Here is a 22725-nt window from a genome sequence, read left to right on the forward strand (position 1 = left end):
CTGAAAAATTAATTATCTTGTCCAGGAACACCTGGGCATACTTAGGCAGTGTGGATGCTACATGGCAGGACATGTTTTAGAATGGCTTTAAAAGCATCTCTCTTACACATACACACACGTTCTAAGCATTGATTTTACATGATATATTGGTTTGCGATCATGTTGATACACAAGCTCTATGCGCATAACATATTGTGTGTATTCATTATAATAAAGTAACATTGTATTTTCAGAAGTATTTGTGGTAGCAAAATGTCTCACCAGTGTTGCAACAGCATGTTATATTTGTGGCAAGTGCACGCTTAAATTTCAAAGATGGAGCATGACTCCTCTTATTAAGAAAGCCTATGAGCTCTACTTTGGGTGTAAAGTTGACAACCAAGACAAAGCCTCACATTTGTTGTGCAACGTGTGCTGTTGACCTTAGAGTTAAATCAGGGGTCAGTGCGGTTCACTGTCCCGATGATATGGTGAGAACAGAAGGATTATATGACGGACTGCTACTCCTGTCTGACCACTGTGTCTGGTTTCTCTGCTAAAAACAAAGTAACCCTTCAATATCCCAATTTCCCTTCAATCATTAGACCTGTGCTGCTAGCTGACAGTCTTACAGTACCGAAGCCACCAGAGATATGGAGTCTAGAGGAAGAAGACGAAGATACCATGATGCACGAGCCAGGAATAGAAAACAACATTGATACTGATACAGATTTTGAACCCTTTGTGTTAAGTGAGCCTCATCTGATAACTCAATCTGAATTAAGCGACCCGGTCAGAGACTTGGTTTGTCAAAGGCAAAAGCAGAATTACTGGGTTCAAGACTGCAAGGATGAAATCTTCTGTCACCAGATACAAAAATTTCCTTGAGAGATTCGATACTTGAGACAGATGTTTTCCAGAATAATTGACGCCAGGATTAAGGAAGGCATTTTTATTGACCCGCTAATCTAAAAGGTCATCAGTGACAGGCAATTCAAAGAACATCGAGTGGGTTCAGAGAAAATAGCCTGGGAGGCATTCATGGTTATTGTTGAAAAAAATTTCTTGGCAACAGCAGAGCACCAAACTATGTGCAGCTGGTTGATAACATGCTTCAGGCACACAAAACATGAAGTGCAACATGTCAGTAAAGAATAATTTTCTGCATTCCCATTTAGACTTCTCTGCAAATCTTGGCAATGTCAGTGATGAGTATGGTGAAAGGTTTCACCAGGATATCGTGGTAATAGAAAAACAGTATCAGGGCAACTGGAATCCATCAAAGCTGGCCGATTATTGTTTGACACTTAAGCGAGAAGCCTCAGACACTGAGTACAATACAAGCAAAAATCATCAACAAAACACTTTTAGCTTAGTTAAATTATAGCAAATGATCAGCAGTGTTATGCAGTTAAAAACATCATATTCAATTAAAGTTAATGTCTTGTTTCTGCAAATTTCTATGTGATTCAAGTAGTCTGAAATTATATTTGTGTTCAGCTTCAAGCAGTATATCATAATCACAAAAAATTTCTGAGGAAGCAACAATATCAAAAAAAAATTGCTGTCTAGAGTTATGATTATGCCACACTTGCCATGCCTAATCACAACACTCAGAAAGGAATTGATTGGGCTGGAGAAAATGCAGAATTACGTTGGGTTCTTACTTGATGGCCAACTTAGATAGAATGGTTTAAAGAGCCTGTTTATTTGCTCTTTGACTCACTGACTATGGGTGATTTCCTCCATTAAAAGCATTAAAATTATATAATGCAAAATGTTATAGGATTAATTAGATACAAGAGAATGAATGATGTGTTGAGCCTGGCATTTAAGAATTGCTCCTATTTTCTCCAGGGTCGTGATGATCTGCGACAAGATGCAGTAATGCAGCAGGTTTTTCAGATGTGTAATAAACTTTTGGAAAAGAATTCAGAAACCAGAAAGCGAAAGCTAACTATTCGCACATACAAGGTAAAACTATTTTAAGTGGATATAAAGCAAGTACTTATCTATTTAGTACCTTCAGAACATTGCAAAAGACTTTATTGATGTTGCTTGGAGAAAATATTATACAGGGTACCACCATCGCTTCCCTATTCTTTTAATTAATGCCATAGGATTTTTTACATCTACCCAAGAGAGCTGAATAATCTTAGTTTAATATATCTTCTGAAGATAGCTGTGGTATTTCCTCAGTCTGCAGTGGAATATCATATGAGACTATTGTATTCAAATCCCAGGGATTTAAAGACATAAAAGCTGGCATGCTGGATGATATTAAATTGTTAGTACCAATGAATGAGCTATCAGTCACCTAGGTTCCTCCTCTTATTTCTTTTTTAAACAACATAAACCATTGTAAATATAACTTGTTTTAGTATGTGCACATTCCCTTTCTCCTTAGCCACCAAGTTACTTCCCTGAGCTCTCATTGCATCCTCAAGTTTTATGTTTGCCTTACTGAATCCCTTTCAAAAATGTTCTCTTGTCTGTCAGTCCTTTTTTAATCACATTTCCATTAAACTGCCGCGTCTGGACTTTCCCCCCTTCTGACATCTTATCTTGATTATACTCTAAATAATTACTGTTATTACATGCCATCCTCACAACCCTTTTTTTAATAAAATGCACTTAATCATCAATTTTCACCTCCAACACTTCTTTAGCAGTTTAGAACTTATGGTTCCATTCTTTCTTATCCAGTCATTGCCTGATCATCTACAGCAAAGGTTCCCAACCTTTGTTATGCCATGGACCTTTACCATTAACCGAGGAGTCTGTGGACCCCAGGTTGGGAATCCTTGATCTTCAGTGATTGCAAATGTTTCTATATTTTTCATTCTTGACTTCAACCTCTACCACCCCCTTCCGCGTCCTCCGTCAACCCATTCCTTGCCCTCCCCCATCCCAAATTTCACAATCAGCACAAGCTGTTAATCTCAGTAAGTTCACTGCTTGCAGTCTCCAGTCCCGCTTGCTCTATCCTTTTCTATTGTCTCTTCCCCACACCCCCATCATTCAGTTATGGGCATTCAGCTAATTAGGTGCGTGCACAACTTTTTCTTGACCTGTTTGGGATTTGTGCAAAAGGAAGAATTAACCGTGGAGCATTTTTTTCAGGGTTAAGATTATTTGGCTGTAAACACTTCATTAGAGTGACAGTACCCTAATCATTTTCATAGAGCACACTATTGTGTAGAGGTTCATCTTTCCTTCATCATAATTCCTATAAACTAAATGTGTACAACTTGGTATTTTTCAGTGTAATTTTTAAGCCAGTCCCCTGATAAAGTATTGGAATCCTTGGCCAAAGCCTCTCCTATCCTGGAGTAAGTTAATGATAAGCCCTTCCACTCAACTAAAGAAGGTTCCATTGTGCAGAGCATGGAAGGTCTATATTGTCTTGAAGTGATGAGTCATTAGAAGTTGACAGTGTTGGCACTTGTGCCAGCTAATCAGCCCAGGACGTTCAACTTTCAGAAGGAGAACTGAAGCTCCTTAATTATTTGATCACATCTTACTGACATAGCCCTATGTCCATATTTATTTGATCAAGATCCAGAAAGTTTAATTTGGCTAGCATGAAACAACCAGGACTTCATTAGCAGGGTCTCCAACAGTTCTTTAGAAGCCTTCTCCAAAACCTAGACAACCAGCATCCACATCGCCAGATTAGGCAGCTTTCAGAGCTGTGGTTTTTAATGCCTTTGATATATTCAGAAACATCTCATACTATTAAGAGTAAACTGGGCAATTAACAGATGTATTTTTAATTATTTTAAAATAAAATTAGTTATAAATAGGTGTAATTAATTAATTTTGCTTGTTTAGTTTTTTTAATCTCTTTTCAAGAATGGGAATTTGCCTTTTTTCTTTCCCTCCCTGTATTCCTGGTATCTTCATTGAAATCTTAGACTTGTAAATCTGGCAGAGGCTCCAAGAGCTGATTTCTCAGTATAAACGCCGGAGCATTGCCGCTGGACTCCATGCAGAGTTCAGTCATAGAGTGACTTGATGTGTACAGTGATCCCTTTAACCAAGTTAGTTAAGGACTTCAGCATTTGACTACTTGTATTGAAATCGGTCTTTAATCATTTAGAAACATAGAAACATAGAAAACCTACAGCACAATACAGGCCCTTTAGCCCACAAAGTTCTGCTGAACATGTCCCTACCTTAGAAATTACTAGACTTACCTATAGCCCTCTATTTTTTGAAGCTCCATGTACATACCCAAAAGTCTCTTAAAAGACCCTATCGTATCCGCCTCCACCACCATTGCCAGCAGCCCATTCCACGCACTCGCCGCTCTCTGAGTAAAAAACTTACCCCTGTTATCTCTGTACCTACTCCCCAGCATCTTAAACCTGTGTCCTCTTGTGGCAACCATTTCAGCCCTGGGAAAAAGCCTCTGACTATCCACACGATCAATGCCTCTCATTATCTTATACACCTCTATCAGGTCACCTCTCATCCTCCGTCGCTCCAAGGAGAAAAGGCCGAGTTCACTCAACCTATTCTCATAAGGCATGCTCCCCAATCCAGGCAACATCCCTGTAAATCTCCTCTGCACCATTTCTATGGCTTCCACATTCTTCCTGTAGTGAGGCGACCAGAGCTGAGCATAGTACTCCAAGCGGGGTCTGACCAGGGTCCTATATAGCTGCAACATTACCTCTGGGCTCCTAAATTCAATTCCACGATTGATGAAGGCCAATACACCGTATGCCTTCTTAACCACAGAGTTAACCTGTGCAGCTGCTTTGAGCGTCCTATGGGCTCGGACCCCAAGATCCCTCTGATCCTCCACACTGCCAAGAGTCTTACCATTAATACTATATTCTGCCATCATATTTGACCTACCAAAAGGAACCACTTCACACTTATCTGGGTTGAAATCCATCTGCCACTTCTCAGCCCAGTTTTGCATCCTATCAATGTCCCGCTGTAACCTCTGACAGCCCTCCACACTATCCACAACACCTCCAACCTTTGTGCCATCAGCAGACTTACTAACCCATCCCTCTACTTCCTCATCCAGGTCATTTATAAAAATCATGAAGAGTAGGGGTCCCAGAACAGATCCCTGAGGCACACCACTGGTTACCGACCTCCATACAGAATATGACCCGTCTACAACCACTATTTGCCTTCTGTGGGCAAGCCAGTTCTAGATCCACAAAGCAATATCCCCTTGGATCCCATGCCTCCTTACTTTCTCAATAAGCCTTGCATGGGGTACCTTATCAAATGCCTTGCTGAAATACATATACACTACATCTACTGCTCTTCCTTCATCAATGTGTTTAGTCACATCCTCAAAAAATTCAATCAGGCTCGTAAGGCATGACCTGCCCTTGACTATTCCTAATCATGTTATACCTCTCCAAATGTTCATAAATCCTGCCTCTCAGGAATTTCTCCATCAACTTACCAACCACTGAAGTAAGACTCACTGGTCTGTAATTTCCTGGGCTATCTCTACTCTCTTTCTTGAATAAAGGAACAACATCCGCAACCCTCCAATCCTCCGGAACCTCTCCCGTCCCCATTGATGATGCAAAGATCATCGCCAGAGGCTCAACAATCTCCTCCCTCGCCTCCCAAAGTAGCCTGTGGTATATCTCATCCGGTCCCAGCGACTTATCCAATTTGATGCTTTCCAAAAGCTCCAGCACATCCTCTTTCTTAATATCTACATGCTCAAGCTTTTCAGTCTGCTGCAAGTCATCACTATAATCACCAAGATCCTTTTCTATAGTGAATACTGAAGTAAGGTATTCATTAAGTACCTCTGCTATTTCCTCCGCTTCCATACTTACTTTCCCACTGTCACACTTCATAGGTCCTATTCTTTCATGTCTTATCCTCTTGCTCTTCACATACTTGTAGAATGCCTTGGGCGTTTCCTTAATCCTGCCCGCCAAGGCCTTCTCATGGCCCCTTCTGGGTCTCCTAATTTCCTTCTTAAGCTCCTTCCTATTAGCCTTATAATCTTCTCGAGCTCTAACATTACCTAGCTCTCTGAACCTTTTGTAAGCTTTTCTTCTCTTCTTGACTAGAGCCTTTGTACACCACGGTTCCTGTACCCTACCATAACTTCCCTGTCTCATTGGAACATACCTATGCAGAACTCCACACAAATAACCCCTGAACATTTGCCACATTTCTTCCGTACTTTTCCCTGAGAACGTCTGTTTCCAATTTAAGCTTCCAATTTCCTGCCCGATAGCCTCATAATTCCCCTTACTCCAATTAAACGCTTTTCTTTCTAACTTGTCTGTTCCTATCTCTCTCCAATGCTATTGTAAAGGAGATAGAATTATGATCACTATCTCCAAAATGCTCTTCCACTGAGAGATCTGACACCCGACCAGGTTCATTTCCCAATACCAAATCAAGTACAGCCTCTCCACTTGTAGGCTTATCTACATATTGTGTCAAGAAACCTTCCTGAACCCACATAACAAACTCTACCCCACCTAAACCCCTTGCTCCAGGGAGATACCAATTGATATTTGGGAAATTAAAATCTTCCATCACGACAACTCTGTTATTATTACACCTTTCCAGGATCTGTTTCCCTATCTGCTCCTCGATATCCCTGTTACTATTGGACAGCCTATAAAAAACACCCAGTAAAGTTATTGACCCCTTCCTTTTCCTGACCTCCACCCACAGAGACTCCATAGACAATCCCTCCATGGCGTCCACCTTTTCTACAGCCGTGACACCATCGCTGATCAACAGTGCTACGCCCCCACTTCTTTTGCCTCCCTCCCTGTCCTTTCTGAAACATCTAAAACCCGGCACTTGAAGTAACCATTCCTGTCCCTGAGCCATCCAAGTCTCTGTTATGGCCACCACGTCATATCTCCAAGTACTGATCCACGCTGTAAGCTCATCCACTTTGTTCACAACACTCCTTGTGTTAAAATAGACGCATCTCAAACCTTCGATCTGAGCGCGTCCCTTCTCTATCACCTGCCTATCCTCCCTCTCGCACTGTCTACAAACCTTCTCTATTTGTAAGCCAACCTCCTCCTTCCCCAGTCTCTTCAGTTCAGTTCCCACCCCCAGCAATTCTAATTTAAACTCTCCCCAGTAGCCTTAGCAAACCACCCCGCCAGGATATTGGTCCTCCTGGGTTTCAAGTGCAACCCATCCTTTTTGTACAGGTAACACCTGCCCCAAAAGAGGTCCCAATGATCCGATCTGAATCCCTACCCCCGCTCCAATCCCTCAGCCACGCATTTACCCGCCACCTCATTCTGTTCCTATTCTCACTGTCACGTGGCACAGGCAGTAATCCCAAGATTACTACCTTTGCGATCCTGCTTTTCAACTTCCTTTCTAACTCCCTGTACTCTTTTTTCAGGACCTCTTCCCTTTTCCTACCTATGTCATTGGTACAAATATGTACCACAACCTCTGTTGTTTCATTTGAAATCACCAAATTCCAGGCAAGTGAACTGGTCATATCCAGAAATGGCTCTCAATAGTAATCCTAATGCATTTATATTTAGAGATGTAAAACAAAAATAGTTTAATTAAAGTTAAAGTGATTTGTATTTTATTTCTTTGCTGATTGATCCACCTGTAATCCTGGTGTAGTATAGTGACAGTTATGTATCTGAATGTATTGTCTTCTTGGGAAGGTCATTCCTCTTTCTCAGAGAAGTGGCATCCTTGAATGGTGTACAGGAACCGTGCCCATTGGCGAATATCTGGTTCACCAAAATGAAGGAGCTCATAAGAGGTATCGACCAAAAGACTCAAGTAGCCTGGAATGCAGGAAAAAAATGTCGGTGAGTCACAACAAATTGATGATTCTCAGAAACCCTTTTGTTTTTGAAGTTATTTATGTATTTTGCACTATTCCAACATAGTTTTAACATTTTTTGGAATTGGTCATGTATCCAGGTGCAACTCTGTCTCAGGTATTTAATATTAAACTGGGTCTGTTTTCTGCACATGCATATATCATTCGGATTGCTTTTCACCAATTCCTAAAACTCTGGCACCCAATATTAGCAAGGGTTTCAGAAGGAAAAGATGGGAATAAACTGACCTAACCCATCAAGATCAACGCCAGTATCAAAGTAGCTACAAAATTATTTTTAGTATGAATAGTCCAAAAGACCATGGCTGGAAATTCATACATTTATATACAGCACAGAAATGAATTAGTATACCATCAGTCACTAAACGATACTCATTTTATTTAGAAATAGGCGCAGAATAGGCCCTTTCCTAGGCTTTGAGCTGCGCCGCCTGGCGACACCTGACAACCCCCGATCAAACCCTAACCTAATCACAGGACAATTTACAATGACCAATTAGCTACTAACCGATGCGTCTTTGGACAGTGGGAGGAAACCAGAGCACCCAGAGAAAACCATGCATTCCACAGGGAAGACGTACAGACACAAAGGATGCCAGGACTGAACTCCAAACTCCGACACACTGGGGTGTAATAGCATACACTACAATGGCGCCATTCATTAGCTTCTACTGTATGATACTATGCCTGTGATACCCTATATGCAGAAATCTATAGACAAGTGAGGCGAAGCATCATGTTTAATGCCACTGCTGCACATGGAGTTGCAAGTACACAAAATAAAAAAGTGTGGGCTTCAACTGGGATAGAAGGCCTTGAGGAAAGGAAGGATTTCCATTTGAGCACTTCACAGAGGGGGAGACTTAGCTGGTTTACTTTCAGGTAAAGGTAAGAACGGATTCTTCTCCAGTACTGTAGATTTCTTGGCATTGTGCAGATGAGACCTTCTACTTTGAGGATGCCAGTAACATCAACAGAACCACCTCTGCCTTCAAATTTCTACTGATGTACCATGGAGGGCATTCTGACTGGCTGTATCACTGTCTGGTAGAAAGCCCCCAATTCTCTGGATCAGAAAACGCTGCAGAAGATTATAAACTCAGCCAGCTCCATCATGGACATTACCTTTCACACCATGCAGGACATCTTCACAAGGCGATGTCTCAAGAAGGCAGTGTCCATCATGAAGGATTCTCACACAGGACGTGGCCTCTTCTCATTACTACGATGAGGTACAAGATGCACACCCAACATTTTAGGAACAGTTTCTTCTCTGCCATCAGATTTCTGAATGGTCCATGAACACTACTTCATTATTATGCTTGCTTTTTCCATTATTTATGTTTAATATATTCTTATTGTAATTTATAATAATTTTTATTTATTGCTGCTGCAAAACAACAAATTATACACATATGTTAGTAATAACATACCTGTTGATTCTGAATCAGGCAAATGCCTTTTGCAATCCAGTTACCTTTATCTACCTCACTACTTCCAGCAGCTGTTCCCTTAAGAAACACTGATTTAGAAGTACCAACTGTCGTCCAGCTGGTAATAAATATCCATCTAGTTCACTAAACAGCATATGGAAGAAAGTCTCTCTTTTGTACCTAGTATAACCTATGTGTGTGCAAGCAACACAAGAAACATTATGAACACTTCTTAAATGGTTTGTTAAATGTGGGATTGGTTGGTGAATATTAAAAACAGTGAAGAAGATGAAGAAAAGGGATATGTTACAGACAGGAATCTTTGGGTGCCTACCTTGTTAATGTCACAGATGGTGGTAAAAATAAAAATGAGCTTCAATAATCAAATGTCAATAGAAGCACCAAATGCTGGACCATAAGATGCAACTTATCATTACAGGAAGCACAAAAACTGAGTTTTGAAGGTAAATATCAAGCCTTCATGGATGTCTGTAAGAATTTCCGGCCTGTCTTCCGATATTTCTTTATGGAAAAGTTTTTGGATCCAGCTGTATGGTTTGAAAAGCGACTTGGATATACTCGAAGTGTAGCTACATCTTCAATTGGTATGTCACTGTTTATTACTGCATTTTAAGTTATCAAAGTGGTTTTCAGATTACTTGATTATTACACAAAATGTAATTCTGAGGGTTTTTGTAGCCTATTTCATTTAGTATTTTCAAGATGTTGTATGTGTATTCTAAGTCCAATAGTAATGTTCTTGGTCACAGAGCACACCATTTGGTCAGCAGGGGTTCCTCTGCGGTATATGTCACAGTTTCTTTACACTGCTGCTGCATATTAGGTTATTCGGAGAAATTAATAGTGCGGGTTGACTACACAGAGGGCTTACTCCGTCCAGAAATGGTCAATAATGGACTTCTGTTGATGTGACTGAATCTTGGTGTAACTAGGATTCACTAGTAACTAATTCTAGGAGGGCCTCTGTTATAAAAATAAAAGAACACTCTCGGGTGGAGTTGGAAAGAAATCTGAAATAAACATAGACTTGCTGAGTGCTTCCAGTATTTTCTGTTTTTATTTCTGACCCCTTGTGTTATGTTCTGGCATGGTGAACATTCATTTAATACAGGAATGGAACTGGTGGTTTGAAAAGGTTGTTGAACAAATGTCAGCTTAGATTAATGTTTTCTTAGGCAGCAAGTTGTTAATGTCTCCCTCCTAATTAGTGGTAAAATAGAATGAACTTAGAGTGTTGGAAGATCTATGTGAAGAAGCTCATTGTTCAATGAGTTTGGTCTGTGGCGTGAAACTCTCATACTGGGTGCATAGTGTTCTCCATGTAGCTGCCATCAAATTTTCACTGTTAAATTGTGAAGCAAGAATGTAGAGCTAGCATTGAAGGGGCTACAAGATTTCATATGTTTATAGTTAATTCTTCAAGTGCAAAATTTGGAATTAGCTTTCTGGAGAGGTGAGGTAGGGACAGATAATGCAGCAAGACATCGATGAGCAGACTGTTAAATAGAAATCTTCAGCTAGGCACACCTTATATTATTATTATCATTCTCCATTTAACTGTTCAGAATTGATCTCAGTGCTTCTGGTTCAACTGAGAGACAAATCGAGTGAGTTCTACCTGCTGGTTAAAATGTGTAAGTGCAGATACCAAGCAAAGAATGGAGAGGACCTGCATTAGCTGTAAGGTTGCAAACACTGTGAACCTATTATGCCAACTTTATCCTGAGAGATTTATTCCCATGTGCATGAGGTTTGAAATCCTTGGGCTGAGTTGTCTGATCCCATGGAGAGAGGTTAACTGTTGCTTATGGTCCTGACTGAAAGGTGATTGAATAGTCCCTCATGATTATCAAGCTTTGGATTTTCTGTGGAACCACCTGCTGGTGAATTGGGTCCCCTGCCATATCATGGGAAACATCCTCTTCTAGCCAACCAGCTGTGCTGAGAACCTATGCTTTTGGAATGTTAGGTGGTAAGAAGCCTCTGACTGGGGAGACCCTTGGAAAGAGTGGGGTCTCCGGGTCTGACTGGGATCACTGTGGAATGAGAGGAGAATGGAAAGGAGAGGTTTGCAATAAGTGGAGTGGTCAGGGAAAGAATTCATTGTTCAGCTTTGTTGTCATAAAGAAGGGGTTCCCAACCTGGGGTCCATGGATCGTTTGCTTAGTAGTATTGGTCCATGACAAAAAAGAGGTTGGGAACCCTTGTTGTACTTTATACTTTTATACTTTATACTTTATTGTCGCCAAACAATTGATACTAGAACGTACAATCATCACAGCAATATTTGATTCTATGCTTCCCGCTCCCTGGATTACAAATCGATAGTAAATATTAAAAATTTTAAATTATAAATCATAAATAGAAAATAGAAAAATAGAAAGTAAGGTAGTGCAGAAAAACCAAGAGGCAGGTCAGGATATTTGGAGGGTACGGCCCAGATCCGGGTCAGGATCCGTTCAGCAGTCTTACTGCAGTTGGAAAGAAGCTGTTCCCAAATCTGGCCGTACAAGTCTTCAAGCTCCTGAACCTTCTCCTGGAGGGAAGAGGGACGAAAAGTGTGTTGGCTGGGTGGGTCGTGTCCTTGATTATCCTGGCAGCACTGCTCCGACAGCGTGCGGTGTAAAGTGAGTCCAAGGACGGAAGATTGGTTTGTGTGATGTGCTGCGCCGTGTTCACTATCTTCTGCAGCTTCTTCCGGTCTTGGACAGGACAACTTCCATACCAGAGTAGAGTGATGTTGATACATTTTAGAAGGGAGGGGGTGGAAAGCAGGCTGCTTTAATTGTTAATTTTTTGACACTTTTTTTAATGTATCTTTTTTACCAAGTAATTAGCATGGAAGATCTTTCTGATATTTCTCAGTTGGTCCTCACTGTGGGGTGGAGAGGGTGGGCTTAAGTTCAAATGCTCAAAGTAATTATATTAATATACAGTACATATATGTCACCATATACATTTTGAGATTTATTTTCTTGCGGACAATCACAATAAATTGAAGGAACACAGTAGAATAAATGAAAGACCGCTCCCAACAATAAATGCTGAGAACCTGAGATGAAGAGTCCTTGAAAGTGAGTCCATAGGTTATGGGAACACTTCAGTGATGGAACAAGTGAAGTTGAGTGAGGTTATCCCCACTGGTTCAAGAGCCTGATGGTTGAGGGGTAATGACTGGTCCTGAACTTGATTACTTGGGTCCTAACACTCCTGTACCTTCTTCCTGGTGGCAGCAGTGAGAAGGGCGCGTGGCTGGATGGTTGGGGTCCTTGATGATGAATGCTGCTTTCCTGAGACGATGCTCAGTGTAGATGTGCTCAGTGATGGGGAGCACATGACTAGGCCATATCCACTACTTTCCTCCCCAAAATAGGACAGAGCTTTTGTTTCCCTGCCTATCACATGAGAGAACCAAGAATTGTTAGGAGCCCAACGTGCTGAACCCAGGCAGAAACTCAGCTGCTCCTTTGGTAATCAGAGAGCACTGAACATTGTGACCACACCCCTTGTGAGAGTCATGGCAGATATCATATTGGACCATTCATCTCTCTACTTTTAGCTTTAAGTTTTTCACTGGCCTTGCTTGATATGTTTTTGTTATGTTTCCTTGTCTCACTTTAGTTTCCTCCCTATCAAAAATGCTTCCTGTGATTTCAAATTTTTTGCATCACTCTCCTTCCCTTCCATCTTCCCCCAAGCCATGGATTAAGTAAACTTTCTCTGACACAACTGATCAACAGAAATATTTCTGTTATTCCTCACTGCAAAATACACCTTGTTGAATGAGGTTTGAGTCACTATTCATATTCCCTAGGTTTGTTGTCTCCTCTGTTACTTTTAACATATCTCACAACTGTTTTATATAAAAGCTGCTGTATAAACATAAATCGGTTGTTTACTATTATACCATGAATTGGAAAGAAAGTGGAGGAATAAAAACAAATACACTGATGAATAAACTTAAATTAGCCATGCTTGCAAAAATGTTACTACATAAAATAGATGTTGTAATTGCTGTTCATTGAGTATTCTGTTGCTTTACTGGAATTTTCTATATTGCAGTATGCTACATTGTTGGTCTTGGTGACAGACACGTACAAAACATCCTCATTGACGAAGAATCAGCTGAACTTGTGCATATAGACCTAGGTAAGCCTTTCATAATCATAACATTCTCATATGCGCTGTTCGACATCTAGCAAGTTACTTATAACTATGAGAATATGCAAGAGAGTCAAGGATCACCTACCTGCAGTTTCCAGCAGATGAAGATCTCCACTACGTCCTGAATGAGTGTTAAGTCAGGTGTTAACTCAAAATTGAGTATTTCATCAGTGAGGAATAAAGGAAATATTCAAATCTCAAAATAGTCCACCGAAGAGCCATGATGCCGATTTCCAGTACTGGAAGACAGATGGAGAAGGAAGGGTTAAAAAAAATAGAAGCATTCTTTCACCTTCGAAATGTAGTTAATGGGAAAGGTAACTTCATTGACTGAAATTAAACTGGGAAAGCTGATTTCTGAGACCAGTTACAAGTTAGACAGCATCCAAAATAAGAGGACAGGAGCACAAATTAATGTGCCAACTGATGCCTGAATTTCATCTATGATTAATAGCGAAAATTAATTGTGAGTTAAATGTTAATTTAAAACCCTTGGGATCCATTGGGCTATTGGATATTATGAAGTGAGATTATAGTTTTCTATAGGTTCCATCATCTGTAATATTTTTCATATTATCCAGTATTAAGAGCCAGGAACTGTGACAGTGAAAGCCCACACTACAAGTAGGTCATCACTCTACTTCTACAGGGACTAAACCATTAAATGCAGTACATCACTATGTAACGCTGAATGCTCTTTGAATGAGAGAAAATATTGACCTAAAAATTACATATTTTTGCTCTAGTGGTTTCAATTTGTTTCTCAACCACAGTGTTAGAGGTAACATTATTTCCTTCAGAGATTTTTATGCAGTAACTTTGTTTGGATAAAGCCTAAGTTAGCAAAATGTTAGCTGATTACTTGCAGTTGTGTGCGACCACCTTTTAAAATAAAAGTTTTTGTTTTGAACTATTTAGCCCCATGGAGGGCCATATGAGCACTCTAACTAGAAGCATCAGCTATGGAAAATTAAAGGGATGCATAGAGCTATGAGAATTTTATTAATGGTTACAGCTAAAATGCAGCTTTTTCATCTGATCTTTTATACATTTGTTTTCTCGCAATAGGGGTTGCCTTTGAACAAGGTAAAATTCTTCCTACACCAGAGACTGTTCCATTCCGTCTAACTAGAGACATTGTTGATGGAATGGGCATCACTGGAGTGGAGGGTGTCTTCAGAAGGTAAGGAATACTTCTGTTAAGAATACCTTATGTTAACAAATAAGTAAAAACTATAAAACTCAAGTAATATTTTGTGATACTCCATTTTATAGATGCTGTGAAAAGACAATGGAGGTTATGCGAAATTCCCAAGAGGCCTTACTAACAATCGTTGAGGTAACTTTATCAAATCTCTTGCCTTATTGCTGCAATAAATGGTACACTTTCACTTCCATTCTCATCTCAAATACTACATAAAAAGGAGCTCACGGATTTGATTGTCTGCAAGTTGTGTTTATCACCTTCAGTTTGTTAACACAACCATCTTTATGCAGTTTCTCCCTCACTTTCCTCCCCACACTGCCTTATTCTAGCTAATGAAATTAATACCATTTTGTTTTCCATTTTTCCATCTTACTCCATGAGTACTCCATCTCTAATTTGCCTTTCCTATTAAGATCCTGTAGGAGTTGACTTCTAGCTCCTTTCCTTTCTCTTCTGAAACTTCCTGTTTGAAATCCTTCAGTCTGAGCTTTGTCCATCTCCCATATTGAAGCAACTCTAATCAAAGAATGCAGTTCTGAGGAAGTATACAAAATTCATTTTATGTAGTTCATTATAGCTGAATGTGTCATCCTTCAACAGTACTTCTCTCACTCAGCTCCATGGGATTTCCCTTTCATGGATTCATTACCATCTATCAATTTTTTTTTCTCTTTCTTCTCACTTTCCCTAGCCCCATTCATTCATTTTGGAGCCCATCAAAAGTTTTGCATTGACAACTTCCTTTACATCATCCATAAACTTAGCTTAGCCAATTGACTTGATACTGTGTTGCTAAATTGCTTGTCTGATATGAAATCAGAACAAGTCACAACTTTCCTCTCAACTTAAAGAAACTTTTAGCCTCACTAGTATTTTATTCTAATTTGCCATTGAATCAAATCCATCAACAGATCATTTGTATTTTGGTATTCTGTTTTACCTTGGGCTGAATTTTACATGTTGCATTCCATTGTTTTCACTTCTACATCCACGTCGTTAGCCACCCGCCACAATTTCAATCACATTGTTTTGTCACCTTCAAACATAACTACTCCTACAATCTTATGTAGTTTCCCAATCCCCTTCACATATAAATTTAAACTTGTCCAAAACTGCTGCCCTACTCTGAGTCTTAATTGTCCAGAGACTTGGCCCCATTGTCATGCACCCTGTATGAGAATCTCTTCCCTACGGAAGAGTTTTCAATGCCTAGTCCCACTACATCCCAGCAATAACACCCGCTCCACATTGTTCTATGGATTCTCTGTACAATCCCATTCCTGGTAACAATTCATTCAGCAACCTTTTTCTTTCTGCATCTCTTAACTCTTTTCCAAGGTCCTTGCTGTCTTTTTAAAATTCTCAAAGTTCAATGTAAATTTATTATCAAAGTACATATGTGTCACCATATACAACTCTGAGATTCATTTTCCTGCGGGCATTCAACAGTAAATACAAGAAATGCAACAGAATCAATGAAAGACCACACCCAAAAAGACGGACAAACAACCATCGAGCAAAAGATAACAAACTGCAAATACAGAAAGAATGAAAAAATAAATAATAACAATAATAATGAAACTTATATGAAACATAAGTATCTGGGGTATCAACAAGCAAAGAAAATAGAACATAGTGCAATAAAGGGAAAACATATGACAGAATTTACTTCAAGGCTTAAGAGGATTTGCCAAACAGTGCTGAATAGTAAAAAATTTAACAAAGGCAATAAACACTTTAGCTATGCCCATATAAAAGTATTCTTTTTGCATAATATTTTGGTCTCAAGGCGATCTGGAAAATTTACAAAGAAAATAATGATAGATTTTAGGAAAAACTATGTATACTCGAACATACTTAGATTAATAAGAGGAATAACAGACATAAAAAATTTACACAAGACTAAGGGTATATTTTCATCAACAAAAACAGATTCAGCACTCCATGCAAGCGTAAGCAATTCTGATAAGAAGTACTTACTATTAAACATAAGTGAAAACATAATCCAGAAAATGAAGAAATTATCACTACAGAAAAAAAAGTTAACCAGTGGAAGAGCATGACCCCCTATGAAAGACATCCCCATGATCTGAGCAGACTAGATGTCAACAAGGAAGTGTTCAATGCCTGGCTCAGATTTGAAGACCTCTTCCCAGAAACAGAGGGATTCCTTGTGACAATACAGCACTAGGTGGTTAACTGAAAACAATTTCAAAAGTACATAATAAAAAAACTAACAAATTCAAGATAATAAATGCAGAAAGTGCGAAGAGAGAGCAGAAACAATCCAACATATTACACAATCCTGCAGGAGTTTAGCTCAATCTGATTACATACACAGACACAATGAAGTGACAACATCATTATCAAAATATTGCTTTAAAATACAAACTCATAATAGACACCATAACTAACTATAAATACAAGCCTAATCAAGTTTTAGAGTCAAATATAAAAAACATATATAATATATAACAAATTATATTATGACTGATCTATTATTACAGATAGGACAATCCATAATAACCATTCAGATATAATATTACAGGAAAAACAAGCAAGAACAACTTAATAGATAAAGCCACTCCAAGCACATGTAACATACAGAAGTTACTAAGTGAAAAACACCAGAAATATGCTAAATTAAAAGAGGAAATTGAAAGATTATGGAATATGATATACTTTGTTCCAAGAATAATATCCACAACTGGTATCATCCCAGACTCTCTAGTATACCATTGAACAATTAGGCCTACAGAGCAATATTTGTGTAAATCTTCAGAAAGCCACAATACTAAACACCACTAGAATAGTCCAAAATTTCCAAGCAGTTGAGAAATGAGTTTGTTTGGCTATGCCCATACAGGTTTTACCAGCTTGAACTGGATAAAGAAATACAATAATAATAATAACAACAAATAAGCAATAAATATCAAGAACATGAGATGAAGAGTCCTTGAAAGGGAGTCCATAAGTTATGAGAACAGTTCAGTGATGGGATGAGTTAAGTAGGGAGAGTTATCCTGTTTGGTTCAACAACCTAATTGTTGAGGGGTAATAACTGTTACTGAACCTGGTGATGTGGGTCCTGAGTCTCTTGTACCTTCTCCCATATGGCAGCAGTGAGAAGAGAGCATGGTCTGGATGGTGGGAGTCTTTGATGATAGATGGTGCTTTCCTGCAACTGCACTCAGTATAGATGTGCTCAGTATAGCTCTACCCTTGATGGACTAGGCTGTATCCACTTTTAGTAGACATTTCCTTTCAAGGGCATTGGCGTTTCCATGTCAGGCCATGACGCAACCAGTCAATATACTCTGCACCACACACCTACAGAAGTTTGTCAGAATTTTAGATGACATGCCAAATCTTTGCAGACTTCTAAGAAAGTAGAGACGCTGCCACGTTTTCTTCATAATGGCACTTACATGCTGGACTCAGGACAGATCCTCTGAAATGATAACACTGAGAAATTTAAAGTTGCTGACCTGCTCCATCTCTGATTTCCTCCCACTGAGGACTGGCTCATGTACCTCTGGAATCCTCCTCCTGAAGCAAAAAATCAGCTCTTGATCTTGCTGACATTGAGTGAGTGAAGTTGTTGTGGCACCAGTCAGCCAGATTTTCAATCTCTCTCCTATATGTAGATTTGTCACCACCTTTGATTCGGCCAATGACAGAGTCTGCAGCAAGCTTAAATATGACATTGCAGCTGTGCTTAGGCTCACAGTCGTAAGTTTAAAGCAGGTAGAGTATGAGCCTAAGCACACAGATCTGTGATGCACCTGTGCTGATGGAGACTGTGGAGGAGATGTTGCCAATCCAAATTGACTGGGGTCTACAAATTTAGAAACTGAAGATCCATTTGCACAAGGAGGTATTGAGTATTGAGGCCTATGTTTTGAAGCTTATTGATTAGTTTTGAGAGGATGATAGTATTGAATGTCAAACTAGTCAATGAAGAGCGTTTTGATTCTACAAGTTTCAAAGAAAAGTTTATGACCCCTTTGCAATACCTGGTTTTCTGAATTAATTACTCATCTTATGAGTAATCAGTGCAGAAAACCAGGTAATTACAGAGGGTTCACAAACTTTCTTGCAACTGTATGCATCTTCACTGTCCAGATGTTCCAGGGTTGAGTGAAGAGCCAATGAAATGACATCTGCTGTTGACCTGTTGGTCTTTTTAAGTAATTACAGCACTGAATGATTTGGTCACAGTCAGTGTACCTTGTTTGAGGCCGTACGTGCCAGTAAAATCAGTAAATCATTAATGTCAATTCAAAATGAAAGGGGAATTTTTATCAAGACATACCACTGCTCTTAGTTATGAGAATCTATCATATCTATTCTTGCTCTCTAGGTGCTGCTATATGATCCTCTTTTTGATTGGACCATGAATCCTTTAAAAGCACTTTACCTACAACAGAGACCTGAAGAAGATGCAGACCTTCATTCTACACTAAACTCCACTGTGGCTGGAGAAGATACAGAATGTGATGGAAAGACTACGTAAGGATAGGGCAATCAATGTCAAAGTTACTTACCTCATTGTTATCACAAACAAGAGAAAATCTGCAGATGTTGGAAATCCAAGCAGCATACACATACAATGCTGGAGGAGCTCAGCTGGAACGTCGACTGTACACTTTTCCAGAGATGCTGCCCGACCTGCTGAGTTCCTCCAGCTTTTTGTGTGTGTTGCCTCATTGTTATGAATTGTGTTAAGGAGCAGAATATTCCCTGGGTTAAGCAAAATGGGCTAATTTGACAAGCAGGTGCTAGGAATAAAGTAATATTCATTAAATTATTTTTTAAATTGGTAGAAATACACAATTAACTGGGATTGTGCACATGAGGGACAGAAAGTGTCAGATCACAATTTTTATGCATTATGTTACCAAACTTCTCAATACACCCAGGGCATTAACTTTATTTCCAGGATTCACAGCCAATTAGTTTAAACTGGTGAAAGGACAATGTACAGTTCTCACTTTAGCGTTGATTTTGAAAGGAACTTTGCAAATGTGAAAGTTTGTAGACTTGGGAATTGGTAGCAAAGACAAGGAGAGCAACAATATTCTATCAAAACTAATATTTTACCAGTTAGCCCCTGTCTTTGGTGAATACTAAGAGACTAGGTGTTTTACATTTTACAACTAAGTGTTTATTTTCATGCATCTAAAGAATTGAATTTTACTTGCTGTTACAGTGTCTGCTTTTGTGAAGGGCAAACATTGCTATTTGCTGAATTGGTTTGGATTGGTGGCAGGAAAAGGGAATATGGCATTTATGTCTAATTAGTGGATGACCAAAACAGCTGCCTCCCAGGTAGTGATCTTCACTGCATCTTTTGCATTACCTGCACCATCTTCCCATGCTTTCAAATCTCACTACTGCACATTCTCATGTGAAATGCAACCGATCACCATTAGTCTTGGAGGCCTCAGCCAGTGTGTTTAGGACACGTCCATATCTGTCAAGCACCTGAAGCACATCTTCATTATACAAGTACTGTGCAAAATGAGATTTCTCATCAACAAGTGGTTTTGGTTCCAAGTTCCAAGTCTTTTTGGGGGCTCCTCACTGGTGTAAAGAGCCACATTTTAAGGGAGTGTCCTTGTGAAAAGGATCTAGTGCTTTCTTGGCGTATATGACAAATAAACTCTTCTCCGGGCTTCAAGCTGGGTGCAGGTATCAATAATGACCAGCGTTTCGATGACAAACTCTGTCAACTTCTTCAGGGGTGATCCTGAAGAGTTTATTCCTCATATACGCTTGGAAAGCACTCGAACTTTTTTTTTCACTTACTTACCTCTAAGGGGAGGAAGTTCACCACAATATTCGTCGCTTTGTACCATTGCATAAAGAGAAGACGAGGCTTCTTTGTTCTTTACCCTTCCTTCTGAGATGCCGGGACAAAGACATCATCCAGACGTTCATGAGGTTGCATTCCACAGTGGTTTCACATATCCATTACATTAGATCCACTGTGGACATCAACGTGAACAGACTACTTAGTCTCTTCACCTGGAATTGTCATGCATCATTCCTGTAGAAGATGGCAGAGCTTGTCATCGAAACGTTGGTTATAATCAATACCTGAACCCGACTGGAAGCCTGAGAAGAGTTTAAAGTGTCCTTGTCTCTGAATGGTAATGTAGTTGGCTGCTTGATGGTGAAAGAACAGGGAGAGAGGATGCACTAACTGAGGTCTAAGAAAGAATGGTAGCTATCTATAAATTTGATGCACACTTGTAGAAAGACATTGTTTTTGTTTTGCTCAACATGGTTGAACTGAATGAACATTCCTGTTCTAAGGTTCTTTGCTAGCTGTACCTATATAGATGATGCCAGTCTACACCCACAGAAAGCCAGCCAGAGCCAAAATAACTGATCACCTATTTTTTCTGACTGCCCTCATCAGTGCTGGCCATCCTGGAAAAGAAGGCAGCAGTCACCTACCTTATGCATTTGTGCACCACCAGTTGTGACATCCTGCAGTTGTTTCTGCCTGAGCCCTGAAATGGTCACAGGACAAAGTTTAAAGTCACTGGAGACAGAGAATACCTTTCTAACTAGCAGCATGTCAGTAATATCCTACATTTCTATGTAAAGCTCATGTGAAGTGCTCTGATTCATCAGGCATTGGAGAAAAACATGAAATACCAGTTCAGCAATACCTGAGAGGCAGGTCCACATCCACAATGGTGTCTGACTTTTATTATGCAACCAGCACATCAGCAATCCTTAGGGTGTGCTGGAGTTCTGAGGCCTTGAATTTTAGTCTTTCTAATGTCCCTTTCTTGAAAATAATCTGCAAACTTGATTTCTTCAGATGTACTGAAGTAGTTGTGGTATTACTTTTGAATGCCTCCATCCTCGATTAAGGTCAGATCTGCTTGTAGAGATCCTCATCCTGCAATTAAGGGACATTCCAAAGAATATACCAAACAATCTAGTGTCCACAACTCACTTGAATAGATGCACTAACAACAGTAAAAGTCAGCAGTGCACTGAAAAATATCAAAACAAGTTGCACACCTTTCTTTAAAAAAAAGAGCAGTAATCAGAATGGATAAACAGTTCTGCTTCATTGGCACATGCAGACTCATTGCATACACCTTTAAAACTTCAAGGCCATAAGATTAGTTTGCATGTATTATGTGGGCATGACATTTCTGCATTTACAGGACCATTGGAAAATGTAGTGGTACAAGGGGGGGCACGACAATACAGCTGTTAATGTAACGCTTTACAGTGCCAGCAGTTGGAAGATTGAGGTTGATCTTTGCAGTTAGGACAGCTATCAGACTAGACTTTGCCTAAAATTTAAGTCTCAGGTACCATTTGAGTAATTGCCTTCTGCACCCCCTCCTAAAGCCTTCCCTAAGGAAATGCCCTGGGTACTATTGTAGAACAGAGGGGGCTTGGAGTACAGGTGTGATTTCCATCAAAGTGGACACACGGGTATACAGGGCTGTGAAGGATAGACGAGAATTGGTTGATGTTGTGTACTTGGATTTTTAGAAGGCCTTTGACAAAGTGCCACACATGAGGCTGCTTAACATGGTATGACAGGAAAGATTCTAGCATGGATAGCAGTGTCTGATTGGCAGGAGGCAAAGAGTGAGAATAAAGGGAGCCTTTTTTGGTTGGCTGCCGGTGACTAGTCATGTTCCACAGGGGTCTGTGTTGGGACTGTTCCTTTTTACATTATATGTCAATGATTTGGATGATGGAATTGGTGACTTTGATGCAAAGTTTGCAGACAGTATGAAGGTAGGTGGAGGGGCAGGTAGTTTTAAAGAAATTGGGAAGCCATGGAAGGACTTCGACAGATTAGGAGAATGGGCAAAGAATGGCAGATGGAATACAGTGTTGGGAAGTGTATGATTATACACTTTGGTAGAAGAAATTAAAGGGTTGACACTTTCTAAGTGGAAAGAAAATACAAAAATCTGAGGCACAAAGGGATTTGGGAGTCCTTGTGCAGGATTCCATAAAGTTTAATTTGCAGATTGAATCTTTGGTAAGGAAGGCAAATGTGATACTAACATTCATTTCAAGAGGAC

At 39.7% G+C, this 22725-nt stretch overlaps 1 protein-coding gene across 3 annotated transcripts in view; it reads left to right on the forward strand.

Annotated features, from left to right (window-relative positions):
• atm (ATM serine/threonine kinase) overlaps positions 1-22725 on the forward strand; it is a 191765-nt gene that overhangs the window by 163341 nt on the left and 5699 nt on the right. For all 3 annotated transcript variants that reach the window (XM_063054130.1, XM_063054132.1, XM_063054133.1), the window contains 7 exons: positions 1837-1953; positions 7641-7790; positions 9698-9863; positions 13342-13428; positions 14512-14626; positions 14719-14782; positions 19014-19162. In XM_063054130.1, coding sequence (XP_062910200.1) covers positions 1837-1953; positions 7641-7790; positions 9698-9863; positions 13342-13428; positions 14512-14626; positions 14719-14782; positions 19014-19162 — 848 coding nt within the window. The remainder of the gene's footprint in view (positions 1-1836; positions 1954-7640; positions 7791-9697; positions 9864-13341; positions 13429-14511; positions 14627-14718; positions 14783-19013; positions 19163-22725) is intronic.

The sequence above is a fragment of the Mobula hypostoma genome, chromosome 7, assembly GCF_963921235.1.
Source record: "Mobula hypostoma chromosome 7, sMobHyp1.1, whole genome shotgun sequence".
NCBI lineage: Eukaryota > Metazoa > Chordata > Chondrichthyes > Myliobatiformes > Myliobatidae > Mobula > Mobula hypostoma.